The sequence below is a fragment of the Dunckerocampus dactyliophorus genome, chromosome 18 (genome assembly GCF_027744805.1).
Source record: "Dunckerocampus dactyliophorus isolate RoL2022-P2 chromosome 18, RoL_Ddac_1.1, whole genome shotgun sequence".
Lineage (NCBI taxonomy): Eukaryota > Metazoa > Chordata > Actinopteri > Syngnathiformes > Syngnathidae > Dunckerocampus > Dunckerocampus dactyliophorus.
The window spans coordinates 13,719,100-13,732,075 of record NC_072836.1 but is presented as its reverse complement, the minus strand read 5'-3'; the positions used below and the strand labels follow the sequence as shown (position 1 = coordinate 13,732,075).

The 12,976-nt window shown below is 41.2% G+C and overlaps 1 protein-coding gene across 1 annotated transcript; it reads right to left on the bottom strand.

Moving 5' to 3' along the window:
* Positions 1 to 613: 613 nt before the first annotated feature.
* snrnp70 (small nuclear ribonucleoprotein 70 (U1)) lies at positions 614 to 11,699 on the bottom strand. The gene is made up of 10 exons (XM_054760302.1): positions 11,507 to 11,699; positions 11,028 to 11,181; positions 10,871 to 10,933; positions 10,225 to 10,279; positions 10,079 to 10,143; positions 9,929 to 9,991; positions 6,991 to 7,072; positions 2,147 to 2,248; positions 1,944 to 2,043; positions 614 to 1,698 (listed from the first exon to the last, which is right to left on the bottom strand). The coding sequence occupies exons 2-10, from the start codon at positions 11,172 to 11,174 to the stop codon at positions 978 to 980; spliced, it is 1,398 nt and encodes a 465-aa protein (XP_054616277.1). The 5' UTR covers positions 11,175 to 11,181; positions 11,507 to 11,699; the 3' UTR covers positions 614 to 977.
* Between the last annotated feature and the right edge of the window lie 1,277 nt (positions 11,700 to 12,976).

Here is a 12,976-nt window from a genome sequence, read left to right as displayed (position 1 = left end):
ATAATTTGTAAATGCAATACACTTGATTGTTTTGTATATTGTTTTATCAATGTTTCACAATTCAATACAAATTTCACAATATTTCTACCTAAAATATTTGTCCTGTGCTTTATTTGGATTGTAATCGTTAGTTTTGCAAATTTAAAGCAAAAATCATTCACTGATCTTGAAAAAAATGTATCAGTATCAATAATACCGGGCCTTGATAAAGGACTGATACCAAAATTTCTGTACTGTATTTATAGTTTGCATGGGGGGGGGGGAAAGAACAATGCGCCTCCACATCCAGCAGAGGGTGCTAAACATACATTTAGGACAACTTTAGAGTCGTCACCAGTGGCGGAGGCTGATATTTTTCATTGGGGTGACTCATAAGGGTGGCAATAAGTAACCTGAAATGTCCAGATGGCCAGTGGGGTGGCCAAAGAGTCACCAGAGGTGGCCAAGACCACCCCGTAGTTCCGCCACTGGGCGTCACTAAATCAATGCACAACATGTGCAGCACACAAGTACAGGAAACATATTGGAACTACCTAAACACACAAGTTCTTTAACAGCAGTAAAGAATGAAAACCAGATTTGCCAGGAAGAAGAACCTTACAGGACAACCAAATAAAGTTTAAAAAAAAAGCTTTATTCAACAGAACCATTGTGAAATTCCTTCAATTTTCATACATTTCACTGTGTCTGTAACCAATTGGACTTGGAATCTAACAGCATAAACCTGAAAACAAAGATGACAACGTGTGATTTAGGGTTTAAACATCTTCAATCAAGAGGCAAAATGAAGAGCTTGAATAGTTGAAATAGACTTGAGTGGCACAAATCAAGTTACACACTGTGAAACTTATCAAGTGAAATATTTTCTTGTTGGGACGAAGGCTTGCTATGGACCACATACCTTTGTCACAGCATTAGGTTAGAAAGCCATAGTACAGAAACAACTTTTATGAGTGAGTCTGTGGGTGGGTTCTGAATTAGTACTCATCTCCTGTTGCCTCCATCTTGTAGCCGTTCTCACCAGAGCAGTATCCATCAGGCACAGACTGCTGGTCCATCAAGCCATCCTGACTGTACTCTTCCATGTTGGGTGCTTCTTCGCCTCCTTCCTCATTGGGCACATCATCTTGGGGGCCCATGTCTTCTCTTACGGAGCCATGGCGGTCATCCCTACGCTCACCCCTCTCTCCCCGCTCCCTCTTGTGATCCCGTTCTCTGTCCCGGTCTCCCCTACGCCTGTCTCTGTCCCTATGGCTGCGTCTGCGGTCCCGATCCTTCTCCCTATCCCTGTCCCTGCGCTCCTCCATACCCTCACCTGCTTCACCTTCAGCTTCCTCTGGCAGGCGCTCCCCAGCTTCAGGGCCACCATCTCCTTGGCTGACTTCCTCGCCCTCAACCCCCTTTCCTCTCTCACGGTCTCGTTTGCGATCCCGACTTCTACTCCTCCTCTTCCTGTCCCGGTCCCTACTCCTTTCCCTGCTCCTGCTGTCTCCACCAGCTGTTGCCACGCGATCACGGTCTCGCTCTCGTCGTCGGCTGTTACTGCCGGTGTCCTCCCCTCCTCCTGCCGCTTGTCTGTCCCTTTCTCGCTCGCGGGAACGGGTACGACGGCGACGTTCACGAGACCGGGACCTCCGACGCTCTCTGTCCTTGTCACGGTCTCGACTACGCTCCCTGCGGTCTCCACGATCCCGATCTCTATCAAGTAGTCAGGGCAAAGAAAGGTAAGTGACGCACACACCTCAATTATACAGTACAGTGGAATCAGTTTATTTTGGGCCGGACTGTGCCAGCTGCAGGACGTGGTTGCCCCGATAATGGCCGAGCTTTACCAAACGAATGGGAAGTGGAAAGGTTCTCACATGCTTGTTAAAGACCAGCATGTGGTTGTCGACATAAGCGGGTTCCACTGTAATCATAAGCTTTCCAATAAGAGAACTTACCCTCCCAGGGGGCGATCATCGTAGCGAGATGCATCATCTCTGCCTGAGTGCTTGATGTTGACATCTGCACCACCTCTTCTAGTCCCACCTAATCCTCCGCCTGGGTCAAATTAAACATGTGGTCAGTTCATCGCCACACATTGAGTTTGCTTGGCGCATGAAGTGAAAACTTTGAATGTGGAGGGGGAAAAAAGCCTGCTGACCTAGTCTACGAGGGTGCCATCCTTTGACAGTGCGTCCTCGTTCCACATCCACCAGCACTCTTCTTCCGTCAATCTTCTTCCCATCTGCATGCTTGTAGGCAGCTGGAGAAGAGGAGCAGGGAGAGGAGAGACACAGGTGATGTCGGCGTATGATTGCATAACTGGAGCCAAGGAAACAAACAGTACTATGAGCATACTGACCAGGAGCAGGCGAAGCCGAGAGGGCTGCTCTCTGGATAAAAGCCCACGGATAATGGGAGTAGACTTCCTTCCACCCGAGGAATGTTCAATGCGTTTCTCTTTTATTGCATAGCTTAACATCCAGGTTCTAAGTTCTTCGATTGTGACCAGCAATGCTGATTATAAGGACAAGGTGATCTGACTGGGATGGTTAACTATTTTTTTAAAGACTTTGGCTGACTGAGTGCAATGGCAATGTTCACAATTATGCATTGAAAGTGCAAATGTATTACCTACAACTCCAATCGGTGTTATTGCATTCACTTTACTAGCCAAGATATAGTGCTTTATTCAGCATATTCATCAACAGCTAAAAATCTATCATGCCACTGCTGCAGAAAGTGCAAACACCAAGCAGTACAACAATTTAAGGCCGGAATGATTAATGCTTTATAATTGATTTTTTGGGGGGCGGGGGACATTAACAGCGGTGGTTTTCCATCATAAACGATGCAAACCCTTTGTGGTTGTTTGCTTCTGATGTGACCTTTTACCTGCTTACCATCTTTTTATTGCAAGTGCATCACAATGAAGACGTCAACAATAAGGCGCTCTCATTCGCAACAAGTCTCACACCTCATCCAATGACACAATACACACGTCTGTTGATCCATCTTGTACAAGGGCGGAAGTTTCAAAATCCGGTCCACTACACTGGTCTGATGCGGTGAGGAACACTGAAGCTACAATGTTGACGTTGAGGAACATGGACTTACCAAAAGCTCTCAGTTTTACCATTCAGACAAGACGGAATGTCACCCATACAGAAGACCACAGTCAGAGGGCCTTACCACAACCCTTCAGCACCAGAATTCACTAAGTTGCAACACATCAGGCAGGGGGCCTTACCAGAACCCCTCCACTACCTCTCTTCATGAAGGATGCCATACAAATCCAATCCACTGACAGGGCCTTACCAAACCCCCACCAGGCCTCACAAAAGTGACCAAAGGGAAAAAACAGGCTGTCAGGAGTTAGGTAGGGGTTACTTTTACATGACTCCAACCAATTAATGGAGACCAGTAACACCATGCTCCTACATCGACTACTGCTGAGTAGGAGAATTTGTCTTCAATTGGTCATTATGACAGCCATTATCTAAACTGCTTCAATCAGACAAATGAATCAACTTATCTTTCTTTCATTATTGTTATGCGGAATACTATGCTGCTAAACCTAACTACTTTGGGTATGTAGTGTATAAAATCATGTACAAGTAGCCCGTTTCAAAAGTACCAAAAAAACTACATCTGCCTTTTCTATTAAAGCCAGCTCAGACGGATGTCATGTCTGCCACTACATTTGATATTAAAAAAAAAAATATTCCATTAAATGAAATATGGGGCTGCGCCCTGTGTCAGCTGCCTCAATGAACCAGTTTATTACACACCTATATAAAAAATAAACTTGGTAAACGGTTTCAGCGCTATTACCAGTCACAAATTTCAGTTTTAAATGGCACACTCTCTCAACACATTTAGCCTAGAGGTTATGTTAGGCATTCTATTTTGAAGGCCAAAGCGGCTGGTTGGTTTCCACTGCTCAATGTCACGGTTAAAACAACTTGTTGCTTTTGTTTTGTTTTGTTTTTTTTTTTAAAGAATTTTAATATACACATATTTTTGCATGTTCTATTCAAGTTAAGACATGCCACACAAAACTATTTTTTAAGCCGTTACAAAAGGTAGTGAAGAATCACATATCCACCACAAATGTTCTCCCACTAAATGTCTAAAGAGCCATAAAAAGAAGGCTTAAGAAAGCAGATGCCTTGGCTGTGTAAACCACATTCCTCCAGTACATTAAAAGTTTGTAAACTTGATCAAAAATTAAAATTAACTTTCACTATTGCAATACCGGTGCTTTCAATGTTCTGCATTTGTAACGTGAGATAGGCAAACAGTGGAATGATACCCCTTCTGCTTGTAATTTGTGCATAAATTGCTGAATGTGCTGAAGTGAAGCGCACTATCTGTTAATATACAACGGCGAAATCCAGGTTTGACCCATCACTTCAATCACTACCGCATCATTCAACGCCAATTGGTCGGCAGCCTTGTGTCTGACATAGGCCTGTCACGGTAATAAATCAATTAGTCGCACGATAAATAAATATGAAGTTGATAATTTTGCTGGCCTCAATATATTGACATGTGCACGTGTGTTTGTTTTCCTCCTCTCTACCAAACAGGCTGGATGACGAGCGGTTTCACACTGCATCTGTCTCAACACCAGACCGTGCTGGTTGTATTGTGGATTGACCAGAGTGAGTGAACCCTACTGTCAGTCAGTCTCTTTGTTCCAGTGGGGAGAGATGGGCGCTACCAAGGGTGCACTCGCTAGCTGTGTCGTGTGCTAGACCATCAAATAATTTCTTCGTGCTGTTGTGTTTCAAACACGATCTGATGTCAATTTCAGCATTTTGTGACATGAAAAGGTTTGTGTCAAAGAAAATGTAATAAATAATACAAAACAGTGGAACTTACACCTCATTATGCACCAAATGCATTTTGCTGCATCAAAAACATGTACATTGACCAAACTCCGACAAAACATTACACCCCATTAAATGTAAACCGCATATTCCACACACAACATTGCTAAAAGTCAATCGAGGAAGTGTATATGCAAATGAGCTGATGTCTGCATTGACACACAGTGAAATTCAGAATATTTCCAGGTTATTTCCCTGTTTTTGGTCAATATCCAGACAACAAAAGTGACACTGATTCAAAATCAAAAATATTGTGATTGTGATTTTTATGCAAGTGCAATTTTTGCTAAAAGAGACTTGGAGTTTCTTATTTTCATTGGGGTTTTTCTGTCTTTTGTTTGTTAAATTTATTTTATTCAAAGGCTCTTGGCATTCCAGTTACAATGTTAAATACTCTTGAGAAATTAAAGTTGCTTGTTATGCCAGATAATCATTACATTAAAAAAAAGGTCTCAAAGTAATGTTAATGTTATAATATTGTTTATCGGCAATCATTTGTGGGACAATTATCTTCCAGGAAAATTTGTTACCGTGACACACCTCGTCTTGACATTTATAATTAAGCTGCCCCAAGCCAGCATGTGCCTGTGAAGCTAATCTCTGTAGCAGACAATATCACTTTGCAAAATCAGTGAACATCAATTCCTAAAGAGCCAACCAACAAGTGTAAACATGGCTGTAAGATGTACCCTTAACAGCAAAAAATAAAAGTGCAAAGTCTTCATACAAGCACTTTCCATGACAACCAGCCAAGACTGCATGTCACTGCCATAATGTCAGACAGAGATGTTACTTTTCTCCATAGATCACATTGCAAGTTTTGACAGCCGTGCAATATTAACAGTACTAGTTTTCTCATACATGCTGTCCAACCAGTTCCTGTATCAGGATAAAGAAAAATACAAGCTCTACGCAACCAGAGGTGGCTTTAACAAAAAGGGCAGAATGATTGGGTACCATTAAATAGGCTAGCGGTCTGGAGTGCGTTCAATGGTCAAAGCCCAAGTTGTAAACCATACTAACTTCATGAAAAGCTCCTGGGGCTTGCCAATATAAGATGCTTTTCCCATTGAACGTAGATCCTCTTCCCTATGTAGGAGATGGAGGGTGGAAAGAAATCTTACCCATCATACAAACCCATTATACCAACCATACACTGAGCTGTGGTAGTAGGGTGTAGATGTATCATAACCATCATCATCATCATCATCATCTGCTAGCCAGCTCTGGCCAATAGCCATCACAGATTGGCGGCTGCAGTGGCAATGAGAACAACACACAGTTAATATAATGTTTAGGCCCGCCTCCCCCCTCAGTTTATCCCTGACTATGTTGCCGTGATCAGCAACTCTGGTCTTGAAGAGCTGACACCAACTTTCTAGAATGGACTGGATGACAACGCCCACTGCAGCAATATCCACAGTGGCATTAAAGAAACTTAAATTTTAATACCTCAATAATATGGTATTAACTTTTGGATGCAATCTCACCATGACCAGGGTTGAAGACCACCCAAAAAAATGTGCCCATTTAAAAATAGAGGTCTCGTACAGTCAATAGTATATTCCAGTAAATACCCTGTTCAATGCTCAGTAACTAGTCTAACCTTGTGCTTACCATTAGAGTCCAACCAGGAGAGCGGCTCTTCCACAGAGCTACATCACCTAACAGTTAAAAGAACCTTTGACAGGCAAAGATGTTCAGGCTCACAGATGAGGCACCGCTTTACCTCTCGGTCCACCCACTTTTCCCATGATGCCCCACTGAATGAAGCAGTTCCCTCCTCAACCAAACCATTAGTCAACTGACAACACGCAACAGACAGACACACAAATGTCACACAACCACCAGACTGTTGGTCATCATGCAAAATGTGGAACACGGTGCGCAGGAACTGCACATTCTTTTGATGCAATCAGTCTACATATGATAATCATATGGCACTGACCCTCCCAGACTATTACAGGAAGATACCAACCCACTTTATAAAAAGCATATATACAAATATACACATACATGGGAAAGGATGATGTCAACTGAAGAACCACCCTGAATCTGACTTGAACATGTCACCAGTGTGTTTGTACTCGAGTGCTACATTTGTACTCACAGTGCATGTCACGCTCGTGCTCATACTCAATGAAGGCATATCCACGAGGTTTCCCTGTCTTCTTGTTGTAGACAATGTAGATCTGAAAGGCACAGGTAAAGTTAGGATGTTACTTTCTCGTGTTGTATTATAAGGGTGCTAGTTCGGGGAGCTACATTGAACGGATGAAGAACCACTTTGGGAATAACCAACCAGTGTTACCCATACATTTATGGCAGCCCGCCACAAAAATTAAGAGCGCCACAAATGGATTTGGTGCTACCTGTTAGGTGGCAGTACACATAGCTCTGCTCCAAATTCCTACACGGCATGCATTTAAACTGAAAGGCAGGAAGTGTTTCCAGCATCATGCATTTATTCGGTAATCAAATACAAGTGGTCACGAATGACAAACTATTTGCCGCTGGAGCGGACCTTCACAAGCCCGGCGTGTGTGTGTGCGCGCATTAGCACTGCTGTGAAATGTGAGGTGTGGAAACGTGCAAGCCCAGCCTTTGACAAGGTGAGTCATAACTGGCGATAGTGCAAAGAAGACAGCATGGAGACACTTTTCCATTCTTTGGTAACACTTCCCCTTCCTGGTAAAATACGTAACCCACATTTTGTGCGGCTTGAGGGACATTTGTGAACCGCGGATAGACTTTTTTTTGTGGGCTCGTGTCTCACTGCAGGAAAAAAAACTTAAAAATGGATTCAAAATAAAAATGAAATAGAGCAAAAGGGCATGATAACGAAAAAACATGACATGTTGACGCTAAAAACAAAAAGATCTGTGTTTACAGTACCTCATCGCCCCATCATCTATTCAGTTTTTCAAAAATGAAATGATCGCTGTTTTGTGTCGACTATTAGGCATGAGCCGGATACTCGTTTAAAACGGGCAACTGGCTACGGATAATGCATTTTTGCTGAGTACGAACATGAAACGAGTACAGCTCGTTATCTGTAATCATGATAACGTAAAATCCTCATTGGGTAACTACTTATGTATCCACTCTTAAGACTTAAAGTTGGTATTATAGGACTTAAAGTTGGTAATATTTGCGGATGATACCACTGCCTTTTGTTCTGGTGAAAGCACACAAGAACTAATTAAAAAGGTCAAGGATGATATGATCATATTAAAGTCATGATTTGACAAACAGATTATCCTTGAACTTAAGTCAAACTAAAATAATGCTATTTGGAAATAGCAGAAAGGATACGTACGATCAAATACAAATAAACTGAGTGGAGATTGAAAAAGTGAAAGAAAACAAATTTCTGGGGATCATAAGACGAAAAAATGAGCTGGAAATCATTAAATATATACAACAAAAGGTGGCGAGAAATACTTCAATATTGAATAAAGAAAAATATGGTCTTGATCAAAAAACACTCCACACTCTTGACTGTTCCTTAGTATTATCATATTTAATGTATTGTGTGGAGATATGGGGTAATAATTATAAAAGCAATCTTCACTCAGTCAACGTACTGCAAAAAAGATCGCTGAAGATAATTCATAATGCCGCGTATAAAGAACATACAAACCCTTTATTTTTAAAATGAGATATTACAACTTGCAGATTTAGTACACTTTCAAACCGCTAGAATAATGCATAAAGTTAATAATAAGATGTTACCCAAAAACTAATACAGTATTTCTCTATCAGAGAGCAGAAATATGATCTTAGAGGAAAATTCAACTTAAAACATTTATATGCGAGAACTACGCTGAAAACCCACAGCATTTCGTATGTGGAATTAAATTATGGAACGGATTGAGTAAAGAACTCAAACAATGTACCGAGATGAGCAAATTCAAAAAACAATACAAGCAGTTGATGTCTGCTAAATACAAGGCAGAAGAGTCTTGATCATCAAAATGATTGTTCTGTCATGTTTTTTTATTGTTATTATTACACAAAAATATGATATGGAAAACAGGAAGTGAATAATATGTACTGTACAAGATGCGGAATGAATAGGGGGTAGGATTAAATAAGCTTTGCTTCTTCCTACTCCTTTTGGACATGTGGAACTGTGAAAGGATGATTCATGAGATGTATTCAATTGTAACCTTCAGGTTCAAATAAACTAAACCAAACCAAAACACTTCACGCTCTGTGATTGGCCAGTCACACACAGCTACCGCTCCTCCCTAGACAGACTTGCTGCAGTCAGAGGAGCCGTGCCTCGTTTACGTACGTGGCGCAATTGGCAAGACGGAGTTCAAAACGGCTCGCGTCGCGTTGTTCACTGCATCCACTCCGGGCGGGGTTTTTATTAAGGTTTTCCTCAGCTCGTATCTTAAGTTACTCGGTAAACTTGTTTCATTATGTACGCCGTGCATTTGACAAGAAAAGCTGTTAACGGCTCATGTTGCGTTGGGTCGTTGCTCAGTATTTCAGAAACCAATGTAGCATTGCTACAAAATCCTCAAAACTATAATGTGGTTAAGAAAGAAGTAGTTGCCGATGCAATTGCAATTGCTTTTATTAATGGCATCCTTATTTTGTTAGCATAAATAGACAGCGTGCGATGCCCTTATATTGAAGGCCGGAAGCGTGTTGTGTGTGTTGAGAATGTCGACTGTTGTGAGACGAGCTGGGTGTCTCCTGCAGCCGTGGCTCTCGTCCTTATTTCCCCCCCTCAGTTTTTATTGGCCAATCCCACGATCCCGTTAAAGTGAAAATTATAGGGCTCTACTTGAATTTCAGAATCCGGATTGCCTAAACATGAAATTTGCACAAAAACATTGTGGACAAAGTGGCACTATACTGGTGTCACATGAATGTCACAACCAGGGTTTGGTGTTGTCACAAACTATGAAAGGAGAAGAGATGGAGGCTTTATATCACATCGTATGCGCACTCTTTGAATAGGTGTACTTTCAAGTCACTGGAATTGTTGCAGAAGCTGCAGTGCCCCACTGAACTCATGGAGGTAAACTCACCCGTTTGATGGGGCCGTAAACCTCAAACTCACGGCGAAGCTTGGACTCTGTAGTATCGTAGTTCTATAGTAAAGGAAATATTGATATTACTGTTAACAGATATTACTGTCAGTGTCCAATTTTTATATGGCATAATTCAAGAATACTCACCACTCTGGCAACAAACAATGTCTTGAAAGCATCCCCTTGGGCATTTGGGTCATTATGGGGGTCCCCTGAAATAATGCAAACAGTAAGGTTTATTAAATAGCTAAACAATTCAACCAGGTGGCACTGTGTGTCAATGTTAAACTTACAAAGCTTCAGTTCAGTCTCCACTACTGTTTGTCTTCTTTCAATTTTCTCTCGCCTCTGCAAAAGCAAACAATTTGCATGGAAAGGTTCATCCTCAATCACTCAGTAAAGGCTGTTTCAATGCCAACACCAATAAAAAGGCAAGGCCTGACCAAGAAACATAGAAGTGAAAACTGTTTATGCCTATGCCCCTCGGACTGGCTGCCAGACGTCAACATAAGCGGTTGTTGACATAACAAAAAAATCAAAACCACAATTAGCCACTGCTTACATATTTACTTGTGGCTTTCACCAGAGACATACAGTCAATGGCAATGAAAGATGTCTGAACCTAAGGAAAAAAAGTGTTTTCTTCTATTTATGCATATTTATTGGATTCTTCTGTTATGATATTACAGACTAACAGACCTGCTGCGGTAATTCTACTATGTGTCTTAATAAAACTTTCGTATATGTGCAAATCTTTCTTTATATGGCAAGTACATACACACTTTGAGTGTTGTGTGTGATGCATACTTAGGGCTTAAACCTGGATTGTGCTGTGAGTTAACAGTGGCAATTAAAGGAAGACGGTGAGGTTTCTGGCACTGAAACTAATTTATTTATTAGTCATTTTATTGCAATTTGCATTTTAATAGGACAACTCACCTTTCTCGCCAGCCTCTCTTCCCGGGTCTCTGCCCTTGTAGGTGGAGGGGCATCTCTGGGGTCCTGATCACAAAGACAACAAATGATATAAATAATAAATTAGGAAGAAAACGTATGGATGGAATCATACAAGTATCCTAAGTAATCATATTTTAACCTCGAAGTGCCTGATGAACGGGGCGATGCCACAGTAGGGTTGGTTGTGGTGTTTTTCATGTGGCAGCTTCTCCAGCTGAGGCAGAAAAGGGATAGGGTCCCTCGGGGCAAAAAGGGCCAAAAGGTTCGGTGGCAAAAACTGAGTCATTGTTCACCTAAAAACAGAAAAGATGTTGCACATTTAATGGTTTGCAAGAAGCAATCGGTAAATGGCAGGTCAACTGTGGAAAACAAAGCCAGACATATTGTAGCTAGCGCCATACGATAATTAGCATGGCCCTTACAAACATGGACCCAATTTAAAGTCGGTTCCATTTCATAATCAAACACAATTGCTCATTTAAAACTACAATGACACATTACGGTCAAATAGCTCGACTTATATTAATTATTCCGTCATTTTAAGATGATCATTTTAAGATAATGTTTGCGTTAGCCGCTAAACTAGCTATGCTAACAAGAAACCTGGAATAATCTCACCTTCACTCCCCCAATGTCGACAAATAAATTAGACCATCCACTTCAGACGGAGTCGGGACATGCATAAAAGCCCGGAGCTAACTTAAAATAGTTTATATACGGTCAATACAAATAACACAGACGTCGAAGTGACAGAGCTGCAACGCGACGACTGGACAATGTGGAGCTTGCAGGCGTACTGTGATCAAAATGGCGGGCTGCCGTAAAGTGGCGAAATCCGTCGTAAAATCAGCAACGGCTAAGGCAAGGGTATCCAACATGTGCCCCTGGGCATTCTCCAGCAGCTTTTTTAGTAGCCAGCAGCTTTTCTTTATTAGCCGTGGACATATTGTAAAAATTCAATGTTAACTGTAAATCGTTAAACCAATAGAATATAATAATAATACACTTTGTCACCTATAACATGCAGGCTGTTTTTTTCTTTAAATATATATAACATTCTAGCATATTTAAATGGGCTGGTTTTAGCCTCTTAAAACAATGTAAAATATCAAACCCGGACCCCGACGAAGAGCCACAAAAGTGCACAAAGTGTGGCTCAGGGGCCATCCACGGCCCATGGCTCATTTGTCATTGCATCACTGCAGAAACAAACTAAAGTTTAAAAAATAGCAACAAAGGTAAAAACAGATCAAAAGGCACAATGAGAAAAAACAGTAATAACACAAAGCTTTCGCTTTAAAGACAAAGCTTTAACTATGTATCATTTTTTACTTTACTTTAAAAGCCTTTCTACAAACTAAACAAACAAATAAATGAATACATATGTATATAAAGCAAATATATGCTGAATATATATTTTTTTCTCAGCATATATATGCATTTCCTAGTTGGGGGGGTAGATCTTGTTCACGGCCGATACCAGGGATCTTGGCCTCAAAAAGTTTGGTGACCACTGTACAGCACTGATCTGCACTAATAAGTCTGGATAGCTCATACGCCGCATGCCGGAGTGCAAGCCGCTGAAACCAAAGAGACGCCATCTTACTACTCACACCGCGACTACATTCGCACAGCGTACATACATGTAGTGTACAAAGCAGATGAAGAGGCTCACAGAACATCTATATTTTTAATTAAAAAGCGGGGAGATTCTCCCATTCCTTCAAGTAACGCAACCTTCGTCCCTTAAAAACGATTTGATACGTTATTCTCTATCTTTTGGCTATATTAAATGTACTTTTTCCCCTTCTAATTCATTGCCTTTGGGACAAAATTCTACTCTGCACCCTGTCTCAGCACTCTCCTATAGCAATGCATAGTTTTACTCCTCTAGAAAGAGATTTTAATTTTAACTGTACGTAAAGTACGTAAATTTCCTCTTAGCTATTATAGAGCTATATAAATGTATCAATTCTGGACATACATTTACTCAGAGGAATTTTACACGATCAAAAATATCTGAGCGATCGACAATAATAATAATAATAAAAATTTAAGGGTTATGCACGCGCATAACCCTTAAATTAT

Bases quoted from the DNA above. Each gene is read 5' to 3' on its own strand.
- snrnp70 (XM_054760302.1), bottom strand. From the start codon at position 11,174: ATGACTCAGTTTTTGCCACCGAACCTTTTGGCCCTTTTTGCCCCGAGG. The intron at 10,934-11,027 runs GTTAAAATATGA...CTTTGTGATCAG, and splicing joins CGTTCATCAGGCACTTCGAG to GACCCCAGAGATGCCCCTCC. The intron at 2,044-2,146 runs GTCAGCAGGCTT...AATTTGACCCAG, and splicing joins ATGGCACCCTCGTAGACTAG to GCGGAGGATTAGGTGGGACT.